General features: G+C 54.1%; 5 protein-coding genes and 1 non-coding gene across 6 annotated transcripts; 4 read left to right on the top strand and 2 right to left on the bottom strand.

Moving 5' to 3' along the window:
- Window positions 1-855: 855 nt before the first annotated feature.
- BBK36DRAFT_1107703 (type II DNA topoisomerase) lies at window positions 856-6,695 on the top strand (the record flags this gene model as incomplete). The annotated part of the gene is made up of 5 exons (XM_024889284.1): window positions 856-921; window positions 1,209-4,523; window positions 4,584-4,838; window positions 4,896-5,395; window positions 5,978-6,695. 5 exons carry the CDS (start codon window positions 856-858, stop codon window positions 6,693-6,695), a joined length of 4,854 nt encoding a protein of 1,617 aa, XP_024754115.1.
- A 572-nt stretch (window positions 6,696-7,267) lies between these two features.
- BBK36DRAFT_1108347 (TAP42-like protein) lies at window positions 7,268-8,329 on the top strand (the record flags this gene model as incomplete). The annotated part of the gene is made up of 1 exon (XM_024889356.1): window positions 7,268-8,329. The coding sequence occupies one exon, from the start codon at window positions 7,268-7,270 to the stop codon at window positions 8,327-8,329; it is 1,062 nt and encodes a 353-aa protein (XP_024754114.1).
- Window positions 8,330-10,295: 1,966 nt separating this feature from the next.
- On the bottom strand, window positions 10,296-12,611 carry BBK36DRAFT_1107705 (hypothetical protein; the record flags this gene model as incomplete). The annotated part of the gene is made up of 1 exon (XM_024889285.1): window positions 10,296-12,611. The coding sequence occupies one exon, from the start codon at window positions 12,609-12,611 to the stop codon at window positions 10,296-10,298; it is 2,316 nt and encodes a 771-aa protein (XP_024754113.1).
- A 1,796-nt stretch (window positions 12,612-14,407) lies between these two features.
- On the bottom strand, window positions 14,408-14,481 carry BBK36DRAFT_t7. The gene has a single exon. It is a non-coding gene; the product is annotated as a tRNA-Asn (tRNA).
- A 3,979-nt stretch (window positions 14,482-18,460) lies between these two features.
- Window positions 18,461-18,919, top strand: BBK36DRAFT_1137445 (hypothetical protein; the record flags this gene model as incomplete). Its single annotated transcript, XM_024893161.1, has 1 exon — window positions 18,461-18,919. The coding sequence occupies one exon, from the start codon at window positions 18,461-18,463 to the stop codon at window positions 18,917-18,919; it is 459 nt and encodes a 152-aa protein (XP_024754112.1).
- A 989-nt stretch (window positions 18,920-19,908) lies between these two features.
- BBK36DRAFT_1175571 (TPR-like protein) lies at window positions 19,909-23,449 on the top strand (the record flags this gene model as incomplete). Its single annotated transcript, XM_024895979.1, has 2 exons — window positions 19,909-20,354; window positions 20,406-23,449. The coding sequence occupies exons 1-2, from the start codon at window positions 19,967-19,969 to the stop codon at window positions 23,447-23,449; spliced, it is 3,432 nt and encodes a 1,143-aa protein (XP_024754111.1). The 5' UTR covers window positions 19,909-19,966.
- Between the last annotated feature and the right edge of the window lie 463 nt (window positions 23,450-23,912).

The following is a 23,912-nucleotide window of genomic DNA, read 5'->3' as shown; positions in this document are numbered from 1 at the left end:
TATGGAGTTGACATCCCAACGAACGCAGTCTCTTGTTTGCACGCAGAGCCTGGGAAATTGGGCAAACATTCAATGCTCGGGGCGCATGACGCCAATGAAAGAATGACCAACGGATGATGAGCGACGATTCGAGAGTGCTTCGATAGTCGTTCTGAAGAATATCTCGAGGCGTTTGGACTGCTATGAAAAGATTTGAAGTTTGTCTGAGTACCTGCAGTCGATATATGTAATTTGAAGCCCAGAAGCATCATGATCATGCCTTCCGCTTCATGGGCACATAGAGCAGTACACCACCCTGCAGCCGGCTCAGTTACAGAGCAAGTACCGACCCGCTTTGTGCCGCCACCGGTGTACTTCTGCCGCATCTCACCCCGGATTCACCGCCAGGTACCTCCATAAGCCAGGCTCACTTAGCGCCTCAGGCACCAAAAAACGCGCTCCACTCATGGGCACTTACTAGTCCGAATTGGTCGTAGTGCGGCAACTGCGATAGCCATGTCGCGTCAAACAAAGGATCGAACATTTGTTTACGCGGGGCTTCAACAACAGACAAGAAAAATATCATCGCCTTTCCTTCGAGCCAGCATCGTTCTTTGTTCCGGCTCATCGATGACGAGGGCCTCTTGTCGCCTCGGTCTGGGTCATTGTCATTCCCTTTTCTTCCGTCGCCTTTTTCTTCGTTTCAGAGGCACAGCCCCTCGAAGCTTTGCAGTCATTCGGCCCAACTCTCCTTTGTTACGGCCGCGGGTCTCAAGCCCTTCAGCATCGCCCTTGTCTCGTCAACTGCGTTATCGATCGCGAGTTTCTGGAGCACTGCGAAATTTCGCCGGCTCGCCATAGAAAGGCACCGACGCCATGGACTCCGACGACGATTCCGTCTTCAACATTGAAGATGATTCGGAAGATTACGTTCCAAAGCCCGTAAGTTGATTACCTTATCTTGTCGCATAGAAAGCCCCAACTCTGGAGCTGCGCTGTGATGCGCCGCTGTGCTATGCTATGCTGCGGCCTTTGCGTTACCCTTTTGCTTTGGCCTCAGTTGCTCAGCCTCGAATCACTTTGTTCTCGTTTCCACATTCTCTGCTGCGCAGCCTAGCAACATCGCCTCTTCCGTCCAACACGCAAACTACTGCGACCTCTTTCTTTCCCACCATCCTCTCGGCTATCCACAGCTTTCCTTTCCTTCAGCAGCTAACCTTATACTGCAGAAGGCCAAGGCTGCCGCGAAGCCTGCTGTCAAAAAGATGGTGCAGACCACTCTAAAAGGCAAACCGGCGCCGAAGAAGCGCCCCATCGTCGAGAGCGATGAAGACGGGGAAGATGCCTCATCCGGCTTTTCCAACACTCCGCCTACATCCAAGAAGCAAAAGACGGCGGCCCCTCCTAAGAAGTCGGGCAGCAAGCCTCTTGCAGAGCTGGAAAACGACACCATGGTTCTCGACGACGACGGCGACGAATCCAAGCCCGCCTCGAAGAAGAAGACGGCAACCGAAACCTACCAAAAGCTGACCCAGCTCGAACACATCATCAAGCGTCCCGATACGTACATTGGCTCCGTAGAAAAGACGGAGCAGCAAATGTGGGTGTACAACAAAGAGTCGAAGCAGATGGAGTATCGCAATATCACCTACGTCCCTGGTTTCTACAAGATCTTTGACGAGATTCTCGTCAACGCTGCCGACAACAAACAGCGCGACAGCACCATGAACATGATGAAGGTCACCATCGATCGCGAAAGCGGCGAAATCAGCGTCGAAAACAATGGCAAGGGAATCCCCATTGTCATGCATGAGAAGGAGCATGTGTACATTCCCGAGCTCATTTTCGGTCACCTGTTGGCTGGTTCCAACTTTGACGACAGCGAGAAGAAGACCGTCGGTGGTCGAAACGGTTATGGTGCGAAGCTGTGTAACGTGTTCAGCACAGAATTCACCCTAGAATGCCAGGACAGCGAGAACGGAAAGCGATACAAGCAGCAGTGGACAAACAACATGCAGACCATGCACAAGGCAAAAATCACCTCCAACAAGTCATCCGATTTCGTTCGGGTCACCTTCAAGCCGGACTACGCTCGATTCGGAATGGACGAAGGCATCACAGACGATCTTGAGGCGCTGCTCTACCGAAGAGTCTACGACATGGCTGGCACAATGCGAGGTGTCAAGGTGCAGCTCAACGGCGAGCTCATCAAGATCAAGGATTTCAAGTCCTACTGCGACCTCTATGCCAAGTCCATCGCGGGCGAGAGGAGCATGGAGGAGGGTGGCAACCCAACCTGCACCGTTGAAATCGACAAGGACAAGGGCCATCCCCGCTGGGAAGTCGGCTTCACCGTGTCAGACGGTACATTCCAGCAGGTTTCGTTTGTCAACTCGATTGCAACGACGTCTGGAGGCACTCACGTAAACTACATCGCCGACCAGATCACAGCGTATCTTTTGAAGGCTGTGACCAAGCTGAAGAAGGGACACGGCCTGAAGCCGGCGCATCTCCGAAACCACATCTTCATCTTTGTCAACTGCTTGATCGACAACCCGGCGTTTACGTCCCAGACCAAGGAGCAGATGACCACCAAGGCTTCCCAATTTGGTAGCAAGTGTGTCCTGGGAGATGACTTCTTGAAGAAGGTGGCCAAGTCCGACGCGATCAAGAACATCATGGACTTTGCCGAAAGAAAAGCAGACAAGATGATGGCCAAGAGCGATGGCAACAAGCGCTCACGAGTGAGCAATGCCAAGCTGGTCGAGGCCAACTTGGCGGGTACTCGGCGCGGACATGAGTGCACGCTGATCTTGACCGAAGGTGACTCCGCCAAAGGTCTGGCCGTGTCTGGACGAGCCATCCTGGATCCCGACCGAATCGGTGTCTTTCCACTCCGTGGCAAGCTACTCAACGTACGAGACGCTTCTATCGACCAGATCACCAAGAATCAAGAGATCCAGAACATCAAGCAGTTCCTGGGCCTCAAGCACAAGCAGGTGTACACGGACACGAAAAGCCTTCGGTACGGCCACCTGATGATCATGGCCGATCAGGATCACGACGGTAGTCACATCAAGGGTCTTCTCATCAACTTCCTTCAAGTGCAGTTCCCTTCGCTGCTCCAAATCCCCGACTTCTTCCGAGAATTCATCACGCCCATTGTCAAGGTCTGGCAAGGGCCCAACCCCAAGAAGCCTCAGAGACTCAAGTCCTTCTTCACTCAACCTCAGTACGAGGAATGGAAGCAGGAGCGCGGCAGTGAAATCTCGAGATGGCATTACAAGTACTTGAAGGGTCTGGGCAGTAGCAGCAACGAAGATGCCCAGGTGTACTTCACAAACCTTGACGAGCACTTGAAAGAATTCAGTGTCATGAAGCCGGAAGAGGCGGAAATGTTTGACCTGGCCTTCTCCAAGAAAAAGGCCGACGCGAGAAAGGAATGGCTGGGCAACTTTGTTCCCGGCACCTATCTTGACCACTCTTCCAAGGTCATCACCTATAGCGACTTTGTGAACAAGGAGCTCATCCTCTTCAGCATGGCGGATAACATAAGATCCATCCCGTCCATGATTGACGGACTGAAGCCCGGTCAGCGAAAGGTGCTGTATGCATGTTTCAAGCGCAACGTGGTCAAGGACGAAAAGGTTGTGGAGCTGGCTGGTTACGTCTCCGGACTGACTGCTTACCACCACGGTGAAGCCTCTCTGCAGCAGACCATTATTGGCCTGGCTCAAGATTTCGTGGGATCGAACAACATCAATGTGCTGGAGCCCAGCGGTAACTTTGGTTCTCGACTTGCCGGCGGCTCTGACGCTGCCAGTCCTCGTTATACCTTTACTCGCCTGTCCCCGTTTGCCCGCTCGATCTTTTCCTCGCTCGATGATCCCAACCTGAAGCACCAGTATGAGGATGGCAAGCAAATCGAGCCCGAGGTTTACGCCCCCATCCTGCCCATGGTGCTTATCAATGGTGCCGACGGTATCGGCACCGGTTGGAGTACCTCCATTCCCAACTATCACCCGCTGGAGGTTGTCAAGAATCTGAAGCGACGAATGGGTCGTCTGGACCCAGGCGATGATGAAGAGAAGCCGTTCGAGACGATGACTCCCTGGTTCCGCGGCTGGAAGGGCACACCGGAAGCTGCTGGTCCTGACCGCTACAAGTTCAATGGTATTGCTTACCAGAATGAACAGAACCCAAATGAAGTGGTCATTACCGAGCTTCCGATCCGCGTCTGGACTGATGACTTCAAGGCTCGCCTTGAAAAGATCATCAGCGGCGTGGATGGCCCCAGCTGGATCAAGGACTACAAGGAGTTCAACGACCACAAGACGGTCCACTTTGAGATTCAAGTGGACGAGAAGCACATGCCCAAGGTGCTCGAGGAAGGCCTGCTTGAGCGGTTCAAGCTCACCAAGCAGGTGGCCACATCGAACTTGGTCGCTTTCAATACTAACGGACAGATTCGCAAATACGAAAAGGTTGAGGATATTTTGGAAGAGTACTACGTCTACCGACTGGATATGTACTCGAAGCGAAAGGTAGGGCAGATTTAGGACCACGGCTGTTTGCGAGCACTTTTACTGATGGAAATCACGCAGAAATACTGGCTTGGCGTCTACGATGCCGACCACCGGAAGTTGAAGAACCAGGCGCGCTTTATCCAAGAAATCATCGACGGGGACTTGATCGTCGGTAAGAAGAGGAAGGATGTCCTGGTGAAGGAGCTCCGAGACAGCAAATACGAGGCCTTCCCTCCCGTCAAGAATGCCAACACGAAGAAGACGGAAGAGGAAGAAGAAGAGGATGACGAAGAGGGTGAAGAGAGCGCCCGTGACTACGACTACCTTCTTTCGGTAAGTTTTGCTAGTTAGACCAGCTGTTATGTGACGCAAAGTCTAACGGTCTTCCAGATGCCCATTTGGTCATTGACGGCAGAACGCCTTGAGAAGCTGAAAGATGCTATCCGGAGGAAGAAGGCTGAGTACGACGAGCTGGCGGCCAAGAGCGAAAAGGACCTGTGGTGCGAAGACCTCAGCGCCTTCGAGGCCGAATGGGAGAAGTATCTGGCCCTCAGCGCCGAGATCCAAACCAACATTCGTCGCATGGGCCGCCGAGTGTCCAAGAAGATAGGAGCTGGCGGGGGCCGCGGTAAGAAGCCCAAGGCGGACGACGACTACGAGCCGGAGAAGAAGGGCCGCAAGAAGGCAGCTCCAGCGCCTAAGCCAGAGACGAAGACTGCACAGAGATTTGCCGAGATGTTCAGTGCCAAACCTAAGCCCAAGAAGGAATCGCAGCCGGAGGTCGTCGAGTTGGATGACTTTTCGGACGACGATTTCGCTGCCCTTAGCAGAAGCAAACCGGCACCTGCCAAGGCGTCTGCATCACAATCGACTTCGAAGGCGATCTCTCAGTCGCAGTCGGAAGAGCCAGAGGTGGTGCCCGTCCGCAGCAAGCGAGCCGCAGCCTCCAAGGCAAGGACTATGTTCGACGCCGACTCCGCTAGTGACGAAGACGACGACGACGAGATATTCCACGACGTCGAGATGCTTGACGACTCTGATACGAAGGCGTCTTCCAAGCCGGTTCCTAAGTCACAGTCGAAGGAGCCGGAGGCGGTGCCCGCTCGCGGCAAGCGAGCCGCAGCGTCCAAGGCCAAAACCTTGTTTGACGCCGACTCGAACAGTGACGAAGAGGACGACGATATGCTTAGCGACGTCGAGATGCTTGACGACGTTAGCGTGAAGGCGCCTGCATCACGGGCGTCTTCAAGGCCGATTTCTAAGTCGCAGTCGAAAGAGCCAGAAGCTGTGCCCGCTCGCGGCAAGCGAGCCGCAGCCTCCAAGGCCAAAACATTGTTTGACGCCGACTCGGACAGTGACGAGGACGATGAGCTTCTCGACGTTGATGCGAAGGCTTCTAGATCGCGGTCGGTTTCGAAGCCTCTTTCACTGGCGCAGTCGGAGGAGCCAGAGGCGGCGCCCGGCCGCAACAGGCGAGCTGCAGCCTCCAAGGCCAGAACCCTGTTCGACGCCGACTCGGACAGTGATGAGGACGATGACAAGATGCTTGGCGACGTTGGCGCGCTGGTTAAGGGGATCGACAAGCCGTCTGGAGAGACAAGCGCACGACTGAGTCTGCACACGATGAGCCGGCCGGACTCGAGCCACGGCAATACGAGCACTGGAGCGGTCTCGAAGTCCAAGGCCAAATCAGCCAAAGCGTTTGATTTCGACAGCCCCGACGAGACCAACTACGAGATGCTGGCCAAGCCGTCGCCCTACAAGCCCAAGAAAGGCGACGAAGCGTCGGATGATGACGATATCTTGGGTACTTCTTCAAATGCCGCCAAGTCCAAGCCTGCCGTCAAGGCTTCGGTAACGGAGAGCTTGCTTTCAACCAAGAAGCGTGGCAGGGTGCCGAAACCAAAGGATAAGGCGGCAAGCAGGGTCAAGACGACGCTCAACCCTGCGCCCACACTGAATACCTTGTCACCCGCTGCGATGAGATATGCTGCCAAGAAGGCGGCTATGAAGGCACGTAAGGACGAGGATGATGATATGGAATTCGACGAGGAGGATGCGTCGATTGCCCCAAGGCCGGCGGCGCGGGAGAGACCCGGACGGGCTGCGGCTGCGAAGAGAAAGGTCATCATTGACGATGAGGATGATGAAGACGATGACCCCTTTGAGCTGGGCGACGATTCAGACTGAAGCGGAGGCACTTGCTAGCCGGTCTTTATGTCGAGAGCTCATGATTATGTCTTTTTTGGGGGGCTGGGTTATCTGGTACATAGGTTCATTCGACATATACTGTCGTAGTCAGGTTGGCCTTGGTTGAGGAACGAGGATGGCAGGTCTAGTTACTATTTGCTGGCTTTTTGTTGTGTGTACGGAATATCTTTGTATGGAATACCTTTTCGCTTGACGAATGAATGAACAAGCTGATTCTCTGTTGCATGATGTCCGGCAGCAGATGCAAGTAACGTAGTTGTGTGCTTGAGTCTTGTAAGTTATTATGTTTACGCCCTCTTGGTGTTGAACAGTATAAGCGGCTGTTATCGATAGGAGCTTTGTCCTTTGGAGGGGCAAGCAAAGCTTCCACCACTGTTCTTGCTCTTTCCAGACTCGCCCCTCCATCTTCTTACAAACCGACCTTCAACTACCTACAGACACCCGACCATTACAGCTTCATCACCCTCAAAAGACACCGAAGAAGAAGAACGCAATTGTACCAGAGTCCGACACAGCAGCCGACATACAAAAAGCATCTCAACGCACCCATCATGGCCTCGTCCGACGAGCCGCAATCGCTGCGCGCCATCTTCGAAGCCGCCGAGGCAAAGCGCCAAGAAGTCCTCGACGCACCCATCGCCACGTCCCCGAAATACGCACAAGACCTCGCCGAAGCGCTGAAGCTGTACGCACAGGCCCGCGACCAAATCGCCGCTCTCTCGCTCTTCTCGGCCAACGAGGGCGCGGAGGACATTGCGACGTCCTCGCTGCCGTACCTGCTGGTCGACTTCTACATTGCCGAGCTTGTCCAGCGGACGCCGCATCTTGCGCCGAAGGAGCGGCTGCAGGTCCTCGGCCAGGCGAGGGCCGCATACGAGCGCTTCCTCAGCATGGTGGACGGCTACGGACTGCTGACGCCGCCGTACGACAAGCTGCTGGAGCGGTACCGCGACGACGAGGAGGGCTTCGCGGTGGTGGCGGCGGGCGCGGACATGGCGGCCAAGCGGGAGGGCAAGATTGCCAGCTTCAAGGCGGAGAAGGCGCTCAAGGAGAAGCTGCAGGCGCTGCGGCGGAACCCGCGGTACCTCGAGCACGGCGACGAGGAGCTGGTGCGCGAGCTGCACCTGACGAACATCCAGTTTGCGGTGCACAGCACGTTCCAGGCGCTCGACTCGCTGAATCGCGAGGTGCCGCTGCTGCGGTCCGCGCCGTCGCCGAGCGCCGCGCCGACGACGGGCAGGGAAGATCCTGCCGATACGTCGTTTCGGCTTGATCAGCCGTTCAACGGGTCTCGTCCCGGCGCGGGCGGTCCTTTGCTGTCGACAAAGGGGAAGCCCCTGCAGCCTTTTACGCTGGTTGGGTCTCGCGCCGACCTCGCAAGGGGCGTGTTCCGGCCGGGTCACAATCTGCCTACAATGTCCATTGACGAGTATCTGGAGGAGGAGAAGCGGCGGGGCGGCATCCTCGAGGGCGGCGGCACGGAGCCTCCGAAGAAGGTTGTGGACGAGGATGACATGGAGGCTGTCGATCGGGAGACGTACAAGGCGAGGGCGTGGGACGACTTTACGGACGATAATAGGAAGGGGTCGGGGAATACGCTCAACATGGGGTGATGGGGGATTCAAATTTGCGTCATAATTTTTGCGTGTTTTCTTTCGGTTGAATATTGGGGGCTGGCGGTAATGCATTGGGCGAGGCGAAGCGTTTTTGCAAAAACATCTGATTACTTCTCTGGGTTTTATACATACGGAACATGAATAGACAAACCAGCTTTGATATCACCCTATATAAAGACAACGCCCCTCTACTTACTGCCCGTCTAGACAGGTGGTCATGGCATATGGAGTCGTTACACTAACATGAACCCATAACCATCTCAAGACCAGACAGCTGTCATCTTTGCTCCCCCAGACTATCCCCCTTGACGACCGCACACCGCCAAACATGCAGTCCATCTACCCATACCTTGCAGTATAGACAGGCAGCACACGCAAGCAAGAGCCTAAAAGGGTAGAGTGATGGCTTCTCCTTGGAGCCTCAACTCCGTACACGCACAATCTCTCCTCAAACCTCCCGTCGTCCTCCCTACCATCGTAAGGGCCGGTCATGTCCAAAAAACGAACCACACACCTCCCCAGCCGAACTTGTATCAACTCGCGTCACGGCTGAAATGTGTCGATGAACAATCATCGATGAAGACCTCAGCAATTTGGTGCAAAAAAAAGCCAACCAACCCATAAGGTTCTTGCCTTCCGCCCTCCCAGAAAGAAATCATAAAAAGCCAATTGTCCAGCGGCAGAATGCACCAGACCTCAGTGACAAAAAGGGACGATAAGCTGACCCTCTTCTTCTTGCTTGCCTTGCTCAAGCCCCCAGCTCGAAAACGGACGAGGATCGAAAAAAGCGTGACGAGGGATCCGTGAATATCGCCCACGGGTGGGTGAGCTTGCCACCAGACCTCTTGGGGTTTGCAGTGATGGGCTTGCTGGATGAATGTCGTCCATTGTGAAGATCCATGTTTGCTTTGACCGATGGCGTGATCTGCAGACAAGCTCCAGTGTCAAAACCCAAGCTGCGTTGGGCCTCTTCTTCCTTCTGGAAGGGCGTACTTCCATGAACTTGGTGTTCTCCGAGAACATGAACGACTGCACAACGCGATCTCGGATGACAGACCTGCAGTTGGGCGCAGAAGCTTTCGGCTGATGTTTGTGCCCGGCGGCATGTACGCTCAAAGTTGTAGCAGGAGGATGCAAGGATTCGATTTGTGTTTTCCGAAGAGTGAGAGGAGGTGACATTTTTCATTGTCAGGTTGATGAGGTGGGAATGTTTCTGCCTTATATACCTCTACGTATCTATACTTTCTCTATAGTTCGGTCAAGTTTTGTTTCTTTGTTGAGTGTTGAGTGAGGCCTTGTGATAGTTTGTTGAATGAGAGTCAAATGTCGCCGAAAGCTTCACTCACAGTGGTAGGGCTTGAATCAAGCTGTATCTCAGTGGCGCGGATCGCGATGCCGTCTCGCCGTGACTTTTGAAAATAGAAGGCGTACCGGAAACCTTCAGCATGTAGAAAACTCTAAAGTCGAAGAAAGTAATTATCCCAGATTCTATCCGTCAAAGTCTCCGCGGGTGTCATGGCTGGTTGGGTATCTTCCCGGTTCGGTTCTGCCTGGACAAGACGGTGCCTTGGCAGTGTAGTCGATGACCATGGACTGCCAGTGTAGAGCACACTTAGAGATGACCATGAACTGTGTAGAGCACACTTAAAAGATGAACGCAGCTTGCAGACCATTCTCATTCATCCAGAACTGCTAGGATTTGAACTTCAGATTCTAAATAGACGGCTCTCAAGTCAGACTCCTTGCTCATGTTGCGAGGCTGCGCTGTCAATCTATTCGTAGGTAGTCATAACTTTCATCTCTCATCCAAATCCTCCTTGTAACCCAGGATAATCCAACAAAATTCCCAAATTGCCCATCCCTTGAAAAGTACAGGGGATAAATAACCAAAGCGCATACCCAAATCGTAAGATTCCACGCCAACTTACCACCACATTCATGACGCAGGAAATATTGCTCATCCTTAATCATCAAGACTCATAACATCCCCATCCTCATCGAATTCTTCAGCGCCGCTCTCCAAAGCGCTGCCCATAATCATCACCCGATCTGTCGTGACCGACGCCGTATCGGAATCAGAGTCCAGCGATTCCACCATCATGTCCACCGCGTGACCCATGTCCTGATGCTCGGCTGGGACCGCAAATCGCGCCTCCTGGTAGGACTCGGGTCCGTCCACCTCAAAGGACTCGGACGCGATCGAGGTGTCGTCGGGGATGACGTGGTCGGGCGCGTACACAGTCGATGTTCCATCCTGCACGTCCACGGATCCCACGACGGTGCTCCCCCTGACGTTGAAGGCAGAGAAGCCGTCAACCAGCGACCCCGAGGTGCTCGATGTTGAGGGAATCGTGATGCCGGTATGATAGGCAGGCCCAGGGCCGCTCGGTCCCCAGTCGGCAGGAGGAAGCTCTTCCTGGAAGACGCCCCCAGTGCCGTCATTGCAGCCGCCGGCCCAGAGCGGGAGATACTTGAGCTCGTTGTTCTCGAGAGTGAGAAGCAAGTGGCGCGTGATGTTCAGCGCAGGCTCAATGTCAAATCGCAGCCACGAGCTGCCGTACCGCAATGTGGCATCGTGCATCTGTCGATTGAGGGCTTCCAGGTCGATGAGCGGGTTCTTGACGCGGAGAGGCCCCTCCGTAGGATCCAAAAATATCGCCCATTGTGGTTGGCTTGCCCTCTCGGGGTTTGCAGTGATGGCTTGCTGGATGTCGTCCATTGCAGCAATCATATTTGCTTTGATCGAGTTGGGCGAAAGCTGGTTAGCCATAGCCAACCACTTGGACTGCGTAGGGTCATTATGCCACCATTCGCTCATATGCTGGTATGCAAACGGCAACAGGAATTTCTGGTTGAGATTCAGCGTGGGTATGATCTCCTCCAGCCGTCTGAAGTCCTCCGGCAACACATATGTAGCTCGATCCTCGTCCATGGAAGCAAGCGCCTCCTGCTCCGTATTCGTTCCTACCCAAAGCCGGGAATAGGCGTTTGAGATGCTACGACGCATCGCCGCCATCAGCACAGACATAGACTTGGAAGCCTTGACGCTGGCTTCGTCGGATTGCTGCGCCAGCACTTCTTCCATTTCCCGTAGCTTCGCATATTCTTCAACCTTGAAATGGTGAAAACCGCGGAATTTGCCTGGTATCGCCGACACTCGTTCAACAAAAGCCCGAGCGGCGTGCTGGACAATGTTGTGCAGCTCATCATCCAGGTTCCCAAGTCTCCTGCCAAAGACGGTGACCCAATTGGGATCAGAGCTCGAATCACCACGGTGCGGCTGACTGGCGGCTTCCTTGAGGGCCAACTCATTGACAAGGATCCGGAAAGCACACTGCGTGACCTGCACAAGCTCCAGGTCAAATCCAAGCTGGAGTGCCTCTTCCGGGAGGACTTCTATGAACTTGGTGTTTGCCGAGAACATGAGCCACTGGGCAACTCGGTCTCGGATCACAGACGTGCAGTCGAAGATCTTGGCCACCGCAACAAGGGTCCAGACACGATTCGCCGAGTCGAGCATGATGTCCTGTCCCTCAATCATCATCAGGAGGCGGATAATGCTATTGCGGTGGCGTATAGGGCAGTAGTCAGGAATGTTGCGGTAATCCGGGATGTCGTAAGGCTGGTTGATGCCATGCTCTTTCTTCGAGATGAGATCGTCTGGTGTAGGAGCGGTAACCACAACGTCGTTGATATTGCTGCCTGGCGGTTTGTTGTCGTTCGGTGCCGACTCTTCCTGTCCCTGTCCCTGTACCTGTCCCCTCCCGTCTTGTCTCGGGGCCCCCCAGCCGGGGATGTGTTGCCGACCACAGGTGCAAACATCGTCATGTCCAGATACCAGCCAGTTGCTGACCTTGTGAAGACCGCTGGCAGCCCACCACCTGATGATTCCGGGGGTGAGAGACAATTGCGTCATTTGTGAGACGAGTTCATCGCCCTCAGACTGCGGCGTCAAGTCGAGAACGTACTTGACGCCTTCCGGAAGATCCTTTGTCAGCTTCTTCCGTCTTTTGATACGGAACTGGTACGTCGGGCTCAGCATCTCGGCGAACTTGGCAGAGCCGGTTGCGAGCAACTTTTCCGAGTGCACGCGTAGCTTCTGTGACGAATAAGATATGCCGTAGCAGTCGGTCTGCTTCGATCGGCGGCGTGATACATCCGGAAAGTCGACAAAGACGAGCGTGTCCCCTGAGATGAGCTCCTGCTCGACGACTCGCAACTTGCATGCCTCAGCGAATCGAGACGACTGAATCTCCTCTTCAGACATGAGGCCTTTCATGACCATGTCCCATTGGGACTGCTTCAGGAACTCGGTTGTGTCAAACTCCATCTTTACCGAACTTGACGTCTGTCGCCGCTGTCGCCGCTGATCTCTCTCCCAGTCTTCGTTTGCTTGCTTTAGTATAGCGAGGTAGTCAATGTCATTGATGGGGGCAAGAACATCGCCAGAGCGCACGTCGGCACCGTCACCAGCTTGACGGTCCGCTCTCGACGGGACAACTACTTCGAACGTCCTTGGAGTGGTGGACGGCCACGGCTCGTCAACAGGACGGTCCATCGTGCTGTGTCTTGCCAGTTAGTGGCGGACAAATAGCAAAGATGTCGAAAGTGGCTCGCCGGGAGGTTGCCGGAGGTGTACTCAGTGCAGAGATTGAACACAGCCGACAATATGAAGAGCGTCGATTTTCATATGTCAGATGTCATGGGCATACCTAGTTCGCTGTGTAAATGAGAAACCGGCGACTAACTCAGGCTGGCGAAACTCTTTGTACAGATCGATAACATGGACTCTATCGCTATGCAAGGGGGGAGTTGTGACACTTTTCGGAGACTTGACAGTATGTGTTGGAAGAGACGAGGGGGAAAAGAGGCAGTATGTGCAGGCGCTTATGCTGATAGCTGGCGAACTGGCTGCTGAAGCTGATAGAGACGCTCAAGCGAACGATGGCAATCAGTCGATGAGAGAGCTGCGCTGATTCACTGCCGCAAACTCCAGAGCTGCAGCTGCAAAAAGATAATCACAAAAGGTGATGCTGCGAATAGGAGAATTAAATGGTAGACGATGGTGAAGGATGGAGGATGACGAGGCAGCGACTGGAAAGCAAGACAGCACAACATGCGCCTTCCTTTTAGCTTCCGGTAAGGTTAGGTAAGGTAAGGCAAGGTAGAGCTGCTGCTTAACGAGCTTTACCTCGAGTTACACAGCCTCATTAAACGTTGTTTATGTGAGTCCACGTAGCGGGTGTTAGTAACACCAACATCTGCTAAGAACAGAAGAACTTTATGCCAGATGACTCGACTTGAACATGGCGCGTTTGTCCCTTTTGGTTCGGTGACTGGCTGCCTCGTCTGCCTATCAGATGGGCGGGACAGGCAAGTCACCGGGGACGTCGTACTTATTTATACGTGTAGAGCGACATAACAGGCTACACCCTTTGAAGGCGGAATACATTCATGTACAGATGGGCTACAAGCGGCACAGCCGCGTGACTGTCGGCACTGCCAGACGGCGGGGTGGCGGAAGCATCCTTCAGCCATTTGAAGAACTGAGACGAGCCAAGGCTGGGTGGTTCAAACGAGGGGCGGATGTACCGTCGAGTATCCTGGACGGAACGGGCTGCACTTTTCAAGTTCCGGAATGTCCCACCAGGCAGAAGGGTGTCTTTCGCGAGGTTGCGGTGGTTGCCTAGCGGTTGGGCTGCAGCTTGACCTTGTGGCGAGCCGCGTTCAAAGTCTGATAATGACTTGCTTGTTTGCCTGTTTGCGGTCTCTAGACTAATAAGCTATAAGAACAAGACGGCCAATGTAACCTTCATATTGGTGGCGATGGTTTGAGATTCTCCATGACTGTTATTTGCGATCCGCAATGGTGGCAATGCTGGGGAAAACGGAAAGTGGAATTACAATCCCTGCCAGGTATCATCTTCGCAGAGCTGACCTTCTTGCTAAACACTTCTCATCGTCTTGATCGTTTTTGGAGCTTACTCCAACAGACCAATTCAAAGACAGCCAAAAAGAGATAAAAGAGAGAGGAGTAAATAGATAAAAGAAGCAAAAAAAGAAACATTTCAATATCTCCTCCGGGAAGGCTCGAACTTCCAACCTCCTGATTAACAGTCAGACGCGCTAGCCAATTGCGCCACAGAGGAAATTGCTCTGATGGGTGGAATTTTACTACATACTATAAGCCAACCATGTCTGCATCCGCAGCATCTTTACAGACCTCTGAGAAGATGTTGGACACTCCCTGTAGGTTTCCAGAGAGAGATTGTGAGCATTACTGTCTGTAACTATGCTGCGGAAACTTTTACTTTTATTGTGTTGAGGTCTTGACAAGTAACCGGCCATCTCTGAGGTCGCTTCGAAAAGAGCCTCGTTTCCTTGTAAGTTGGCTCTCTTTGGCAACTTTTTCATCATGGCCATCTGCTTTGGTTGCTTCACGAGCTAGCTTCCATCTTCCTCTAGATTATCTATAATTGTAGCCTTGAGTTGAGTTCCATTGTTGCGTCAAGGCACCAATAGGGCTATTGCTGATCTGAGCAGCGATTCGTTGTAGAGGTTCACCCGAAGATGCCACAAGTAGAGGCCATTCAAAGTTTTCGCCAAGGACCAATTGATCACGTCTCATCGTGAACCACTAAGGGAACCTTCATACGCAACTCTTGAGGTTAGACATTTTTGAGGTCCCCAAGCCATCAACTCCAAGATCGCATCAAGCCTAGGATGGCCCGTTATAGCAGCGTGGGGGCACCCCAAACGGTATGAGATGCGCTTTCGCTTATAAGCTTACAGGATGATTGGCTGACTGTGTCTCCAGAGACTCATTTGAGCGAACTTTAAGTGAAGCCAAGCCAGAAGCAGCTGAGAGATGATGAGACATTGAGAGAGGTTTCGAAATTCATTGTCGACCAGTCTGCACCTCGAGTGCGCAAAGGTCAGGTTGCTTCATCCTGTTCGCGGGAATGAGGCCTCTCGTGATACAAAGTAAGCCTAGCCCATCAAATGAGACAGAAGGTAGTCGATTGCCATCACATGCCCAGAAAACTCCAAAACTCCATCTTGCGCTCCGTAATAAAACCGTCTGAGGACTTGTTCTTGGCATATTGATTGCAGTACTTTGCAACCCAAGTCCAATATCCGTACATCAAGACATTAGCTTATACAAAGCAGGAAAGAAAAGGGGCCGCGGATTGGATCTTTTAGACGGCCAAGTCCGCGTCTTGAAGCTAGAATCCCCTACCCCTGCTCCCAGAGAACCACCCAATTTGTGATGGGTTTGATTTCTTTTCCCGTTGACACAGAAGGCAGATGGAAGGCTTGGAAGCAATTGAACCAAGGCTTGCAAGGGTACGAATCGTCCCATGCTCGTCTACTCGGCACACTCGTCGTAACCAAGCGGGCGCTAAGAAGCTCGTCGGCCCATCACCAACTGCGCTGTGTGACGCGGCCGCCTCGATAATAGGTTCACTGTTTGCTCTTCTCTCTTCCCTCTTGTCTCTCGTCTTCCATACAGCCGGTTGGAAACGACAAAAATATTCAGTGTAACAGTAGCAAATGCACGTGCTAGCTAATCGGGTCGCTCAACAGCTGACAATCAGGGCAAACGGGGAGGCAAATCAGCCCAAACTGACCCATCTCTGTGTTATCAAGTCCATGACAAGGGAACGGTCATACCTTAGCTTGACGCTACCTGCGCGAGTACGAGGACGCTGTGGCGCATCCAAACCCAACCGAAGGGTGCCTGCGTTCCAAGGACGCCAGAGGAGCTAAGCTCGGTGAACCCCAGCTTACGCTAATGTTAGTCTCGAGAGCTATCATGGCACCTGGACACTGCAGTTTGATCGTCCCTGTCTCTTGACGTCTTGGAGCGTCGGCCATCTCGATCCCCGGTGATGGAAGGATTCCATCCAATTTGTTGGGAGAATGATGGAGGCCGGATAAGCCCTCAGACAACCGTCATACAGGCACAGAGTGTCTGGCGAATGGTGCTAATACCTGTTGAAGTGAGGCATTGTTGAAACCTGTCTGCATTCCCGCTCCCCGGCCGTCATTGCCTCCAGCCGCTTCCACCGGAGAAAGAGCCCCGTCGATACAATGGACCTGTCAAAAGATGGCGGCGGCCGGCAAGCAGACCTGAAAGTTAGGGTCATCTCTTATCAGCTTATCCAGCACCTTACCTGCTCTGATCAACGACGCTGCATCAGAGGCTTCAAGCTTCATCCCAAGTGGAGAAGCTGCATCGATTCCCGTACGGCTGGCGATTTGGCACGGTAGCTGAGCAAGCTGAGCAGCCGTGAGAGAAGCCTCGAGATAGCATGTCTTCCCAGTGCCTTGGAACCGGGTGCCGGGGGAGGAGTCAAGGTTCACAGTCACAAGAGCTTGGTCGGGACGCCTGCCGCCTCTCGCTTCATATCCCTCCCGTCCAATTTCCATCAGCCGTGTTGACATGTCTGACCCAAAGCCCGGACCAGTCGAGCAAGTGCAAGTCATAGTGCATCGCCACCCGGCCAACATCCAGGTTGGTGGTGGTGGTAGTGGTGGCAGCTTGGTGGTGGTAGCAGTGCATTGGTTGCTAAACCGCCTGATGGATGGCTGGTGATGGCGCTCGTCCATGGTGGTGGTAGGTTGGAGAGCAAGCGGGGGAAAGGCGATCCAGTTCGATGTGATTCCTTCGTGGGCAGGCCAGAGGCGCCGGCCAGAAATGGCACACGCACGAGCAAATCACCCAGCCAAGAGTCAATCCAAACATGATTGCTTCGTCGGCGCTCCTCTTTCGTACGAGGCTTTGAGAGGTCAATAGCCCCCGCAACGTCGCCAAAGGGCCCAAAGGCGAGCCACAGCCGCATTGTTTGCAGCAAGCCGCGCATCTCGCATCTCGGCCTCCTCCTCCCTGCATCAACGCCCTTGTCTGCCAGTATGCATGCCGGCGTCACGCTATGACGAGTGGCGCTGGGCCGGCAGATGGCGCTTGGGGGGGAGGGGACGCTGTTGGATGACGGCCGCTGTGACTGGCGCTCGTGCGGTCTGTGAAATTGTGTCACGATCTGCAGGTCTGCAAGTCGGGCTCTGTTGCCAGCCAGTCCCGACAGTCATTCACGACTGTATGGTGCAGTATCTCGAACATACCTCATCACTGATCCTGCTGATGCACTCGTATCAACATATAAGCAGCCGCTGGCTGGCCAATGGCTCCAGTCAGCCAGCAATGCGTCGATCACACGTCAAACCAGAGCTGGCCAATACAGTATCCGGACTTTGGTCGCGTGTGAGTGTTGCATCTCGTCCTCAAGCATGTTCGCGCCATGAGACAGTTGGAGGAGACGCCAATGGCCTCGCCCGGCCGCCTCGGAAGCCCAGCCCAGCCCGTCTGATTGGCGCCCAAGGGCCTAACCAGCACCACTCCAGGCCACCCAACAGCGCTAGCGGCGCTGCTAATTAGGGGCCCCCCAGCACTTGCTCGACTGCTATCCGGCCTGCTCAGGTGACCCCCGCGGGCTCTTGCCGGGGGTGATGCACAGCGACCCTCGCCCCGGGCCCCCATGTCAGACCCTGGAGCACTGGAGCATCAGCTAGATTGAGTCCTGGACCTCTATAAATTGTTTCTGCCCTCGTGCTCCGTCCGACTAGCACCAGTTGAGTCCCCGTCCTTGCGAATTCCCGGCAACCCCTGGCTTCTTTTTTCCTTCTTCTCCGGCCTCAATTCTCTGTTCCTCTGATCTGACAAATTTCCATACCGTTTGTCCAGGCGGGGCCTTGAAACACCATTGCTAATAGTGTGGCTCTTCGTTCATGCCACGGCCCCCTGCTCCTCGGGCAGAACCACTCCATCCTCGCCTTTATATCGCCCACGGCTGCTCCTGGTTGAGCAACTCCATTTCCCGCCTCTTCAAACGCTCTATACCTATCCTCAATACTCGATTTCGATACGAGGTTCTCGCATTACGAGAAACTCCAGACTCCAGACTCCATATTTCACTACAAGCGAGCGATTGACGCACGGGGCCTCGGCACCCCCTTGTTATTCCTCGACTCTCTCGGCTCCTCTAAAGAGCTTGCATCTCCCGGACTTTCCGTCCTTTGGCTTCACCACAACGCCTTTCGGACTACAGAAATTGTCGAAATATTGCCATGGCTACTACCGAATCGTTCCACGACATCAAAATGACCGTCGTTCCTCCACCGGAGCACGATGCGTCTCGAGGGCGCACGCGTGACCGCATCATGCCCATTCCCAACTCCAAGAACCTGCGTCCAGACGAATCCAGCACACTCAGAGGTCGCTCTCGTCGACGCTCAGTCTCGCCCTTCAGCCTTGCTTCTCGAGGCTCTTCTCCTTCAGTCAAGCCATCCGCCAACAGACTGATGCTGCACAACCGTTTGCGAGAGAAGCGCCGCGAGCACTGCCCTTCTCGAATCGCATCGCCCGCCAACTCGGAGGTCCTACACAAACAAACACGCCTGAGGAGCCGAAGCCGCGGGCCGCGAAGGGACAAGGAACCCCACAGACCTGTCGACCACCTGTCCAGCCTACGAAACGAGGTCTTCCTGTCGGACGAGGAACAGCCCGGCCACGGCAAGACTTCCTGACATGGCCATCTTGTCACAGAATGGTACATTTCTGATTTGCATGAGCGTCAGAGGCACTGAAATTATACGATATGGGGGTTGACGATACCTACCTGTACTATGACTACCACGAAGGGGGATATGAAAAGATACAGTTTCCTTTGTTCTTGGTGTTGGGGTGGACGACAAATGGGAAACTACACTTGAGACTGAAGTAATGGGACAGGTACGGATCTGGGATGCTACCTAATTTGCTTCACGCTTCTTCTTGGTCCTTTTCTCTATTATATTTTTTCATTCTGCTTTTCCTTTTCCTTTGCTTTAGGCGTTATGGAAGCTTGCGATGCATTGCCCGTTCACGATGGCGGGAAACCAAAATCACCCTCTGGAGCGGTGTGTTTGTAACTAATAGTCTGCAATTTCTTACAATACTAATTTGACATCTCTTCTTACCTTAATTGATTCCTACTTTAAAGTAACAAGGCCATCTTGCCCATCTTTTCCATCTTTTTCTCGCCCGAATTGCATGCCATATGATTATCAGCGTAGGTATCTGTACTCTACGGTCAGCAACTCGCGAGCTCCTGTCAATGAAACGCCGGCTTGCCTCGAAAATAAAGCGGGGTCCGTTATCCGTTATCAGCCGGAGCTGCTGCTGGATGACTAAGCCACAGCCCGCTGCTGTTTTCGGCGACCCACCCGGACCTCTGGCTCGACACCATCTTTTTCGATCAGCCCATGATCTAAAAGTGAAAAGATGAGGCTGCCATTGCGTTCGTCCAGGCCCTGAATCTCCCGCTTTCCGCCTCGGTCTCGCAGATACTCGGGCAGCATCTCCAGCGCCATCGAATGCTATGCCGCCCTTGCAGCTCCAATCCGAATACCACCACCATTCCAGCGCCGATTGGCCCGCCTCCCGCACTGCAGGCGTCTGCGCTCGCCTCGACCAGCATCAAAACGACTCCACGACCCGGGCTGCCTGTCGGAGGCATGCCAATTTGGCCTCTGCACCTTTGTCCATCGCATAGCTAGCAGGCCGTCCGCGAACCGAGCCGCCTGCTGGGCCAAATGCTCGAAAGAACCGCGGCCGCGAGTCTGGAATCATGCAACATCCAGCGCATCCTTCCGAAGCCCACCCGCTCGACCAAGCGCAGCCGCCAGCTTCATACGGGCTTCTGGCAGCATGGGGCGTCTGCCATTGAGCTCGCCAGCATCTGGCCCTCCATAGGGCGCATTCCCGAGGCGGAGCCTGTCGAGAATGCCACCCGCCCGCTGCAGGCTGGCTTGGTTGCCTCGGCCTTTCTGCTCGATTTCCTCTATCCGAGTGCTACATATTCGCTCCTGCGGCGGTTGTATCCAGGGCTCCCGCGGCCTCAGGATGGAGGCCGTGCTGGTGGTGCTGCTAGGAGGAGGCACTTCACCTCTTCCACTGCCGCTGCTGAGCATCCCTCGCAAAGTTATCCCACCGCTTCGACCCCACCATCGATGGAGTGCTTTTCCCCGGCAGGGAGCCAGGCATATCAACGGGACGATGGAGCAGCTACGGCACGAGAATCACAGACCTCTAGCAGTAACTCGAAAGCTGCCTCTTCAGACTATGACTCTCAGAGCTCAACCTCTTTGCGCGTAGACCACATGTCCAGGTTGCAGTCAAACGCAGCACAGCTACAAGATATGCTTTCACACCAAGGCGAAGAGCGCTTTCACGATGTATGGGATTTATACTGCAGGCTCGATGAACAGCATCAGCTTGATTTTCGCCGCGACATGATTCTTTACCTCGCCAAATCCCGCGGAATAGTCGAGGTTGGGAGAGCTATCTCGCTGTTCCGTCAGATTCCCATTTCTAGTTGGGATGATGAGCTTCTTGCTGCTGGTGTCTTGGCCTTTACACGGTCCGGCGACCTAGAACATGCTATCAGTAGGTTGAAAAGTGGCATGGAGCTCAAGGGTCTGGTCGGCGGTCTTGAGTATGTCCTGGCTGAGGTCATTGCCAACGAGAAATGGCCGACGCTCATAGGGGTGTGGCTCGAATTCTATGCGTCTCGCCTCAAGTTTGAGCCGGCTGGCCGACCAGATGCCATTCGCTTACAGCGGCTCGAAACATTGCCTGGCTTGGACAGGCTTTTCTTTTCGTTCGAACAATATCTCTCTTCCGAGGGCCGCAAAGCCATTCGCCCCATCAACATCTATGAGACGACCAGATTGGGTCTCAAAGCTCTGAGAAGAAAATTGGCAGAGCTGGCGCTGGCCCAGCCTTGTCAGCCAAGGCAAGCTGCTGCCATATTAGAAATCTTCAACGACCCTCAGCTATACGAGCATTACTTTCTCCGCGTTCTGGAAAGTTGGCATAACAAGATCGAACTGACGTCCAACGTCGCCTGGCTATCGGATCTGTACAGGACATACCGCAAACTCCCCGGCGCGCATCCGCCCGTCTCGCTCCTCCAGCACATGTTTGAGCTGCATTACCCAGCCGGCACGGCAGCGCTCGAAGAGATCTACCAAGATTGGCATCGCGCCTGGGGAGACTTGGATCAATGGGGATACGAAAAGTTCCTCAAGTTCTATGCAGGCCTGGGCGACATCCAGGCCGTACAACGGCTATGGGGGCGGTATGTGGCCAAGTACCCGGCCGTGCTGAGAAAGCCCAGGGCGTTCAGGAGCACGATGAATGCCTATGCGCAGGTTGGCGACGTCGCCAAAGCCGAAGAAGAGCTTCGCCGCATGACAGATCACCACGGAGTCAAGCCCGACTTGGACATATGGAACACCTTGCTGAAATGTTACATGAGAGCGCAAGATTACAATCGAGCCGTCGCTTGCTTCAACGAGATATGCGGCATGTACCGCCCCGACTCCTTTACGTATGCCCACATCATGGCCATGTCTGCTAAGAAGGGCGACCTGGAAGCAACTCTTGGCTTCTTCAACCGCTCTCAAAAGGACCGGATCCCCGTCTCGAAAGAGATGGCCATGTCTCTGGTCATGGCGTACTGCCGCAATGATCGGCTGTTGGAAGCGGAGAGGATATGCATGGAGCTGGCGGAACGGGGCGCGACGAGCACGGCCATCTGGAATCAGCTTATCCAATTCAACGGCATGCAAGGAAAGCTCGGCAAATGCTATGAACTGCTGCAAGCCATGAAGCTGTTTGATCTCACATGGGACCATCAAACGCATGAGTTTCTTCTTCAGGCCCTTGTCAGGGTAGACCAGGTACAGCCTGCCTACCTCCTCTTGCAGACGGCCTACAAGGAGAAGTTGTTCCCGGTTGGGCCGGAGCATTTTGCCGTGGTCATGGCCGGAGCTGTACGTACCGGCGAGCTTGGGCTTGTCGAGCTTCTTGCTTCGCATCTGCTTAAAGCAGGCCAGTCGATGAATTTCAATGCCAAGGTGGCGCTGGCCGAGGCTTCGTTTCGAAAGACGCCATCGTCAGATCGGACGCGCCAGCTTGGCAAAGAGTTCGTGGGCCACCTGCGCTCTATGCTGGCTCACGAGACCAGCGGACGTGACGCCCGTGCTGTTTCGACGCTTCCGAGGGACATTCGGCATCTGAAGAAGCAGACCAAGAGCGTCGGCCGTGCCATCAAGCTTCTGGTTGAGCTGCGAGACTTCAAGACGGCCGAAGAAGTCATGAACTTGTACAGCAGCATATTCCCCAAACACAGGGGCGGCGAACCGTTCCCTCCCGAGGTGATTTCTGCGCTGATGCTGGGCTACTTCAAGGACAGGAAGTTCCGCCAGATACACAAGATGTGGAACGAGATGTGGAACAGAGTACTGGTCCGAGCCAAGCATCGCAAAGCGGCGGGCATCTATCCCGTCCACGAGTATGACGTCTCCAGGCCGATGGCAGTTCTGGCAAAAACTTTCAGGGAAGAGAACGACGGAAACGGCTTGCTCAAATGCGTTGAGCAGGTCACTTCCTCTGGCTTCAAGCTGACGAGAAACAACTGGAACCTCTTGATTCGATATCTGGCCGAGATGGGCCAATGGGAGCCCGCGATGCGCTGGTGCGAGACCATGCTCATGCCGCGCTGGCGTGGGTGGAAACCGAGCAAGAGGAGCCTTCAGGAGCGCCGCCATCTCAGGAACACGCGCGTGCTGCAGGCGTCCAACGCGGCGGTCCTCAGCTTGCAGCACCAGTGGCTGAAGCTGCGCAAGTTGGCTGCCTGGTCGGCCGATGTCTCTGCCAAGTTGAGGGAGATTGAGAGGAAATATCCTCGTCTTCATTACGCCTTCACCAATACGGATTTCGAGAATCTCTCGAGCGGCTGGGATAGCCGCAGAGCAAGTCTAAGGAAGAAGGCCATGGAGCTGCTTAGGCCTTTCTCGCATGCGGAGCTTAAGCGAATGAAGAGGAGGTTGGAGAGACAGCTTCGGTCTCAGCGCAATAAACGGCAGCAGAGGCGGCAACTGAGAAGCTCGCTGCGAGCGATTTCGAGCGTGTCAAGGAGACGAGCTCGTGGTGCGCGAGTGCCTGTGGCCAAGGCGGAGAAGACGAAGCCTCAGACGTCTACGGGAAACAAGGACGAGAAGGAGGAGTGAGGGGAAGAGGTTCCAGGAAGCAAAGAGGCAACTTGCATATTGAATTTAAGCATTGGCATAGACTTATCGCTCGGCAACACTTGTAATCTGTAGATGGGATGGATGCTGTGTATGGATATGTACTGTATGTATATTAGAAAATATCACGCATGAACTGATGAGCATATATGGAAAGGGGGCCTCTGTCGTTTGTTTACTGTCTGAATATCAGAGTTCTTTGGTGTTACTGTTCAGGACAGCTGGATACCCGGGAGCTGGACATGATTATCTTGGGCTTGGGGCATTGATGAGGCTGCTATAAACTATGAAGCTGTAGACATTAATCCTCATCTATAAACGAATATCTGATATCACAATATCTGCAATTCTAGGAGGGCAGTCGGCAAGCCTGGTATGTAATACGTTCAACCATCACTGTTACTGAGCCAGACTTCCAATCCAAGTGGTGCCCTCGTGACGTGCC

The sequence above is a fragment of the Trichoderma citrinoviride genome (assembly GCF_003025115.1).
Source record: "Trichoderma citrinoviride strain TUCIM 6016 unplaced genomic scaffold BBK36scaffold_1, whole genome shotgun sequence".
NCBI classification, from domain to species: Eukaryota; Fungi; Ascomycota; class Sordariomycetes; order Hypocreales; family Hypocreaceae; genus Trichoderma; species Trichoderma citrinoviride.
This window is presented reverse-complemented; position numbering and strand designations above follow the sequence as displayed.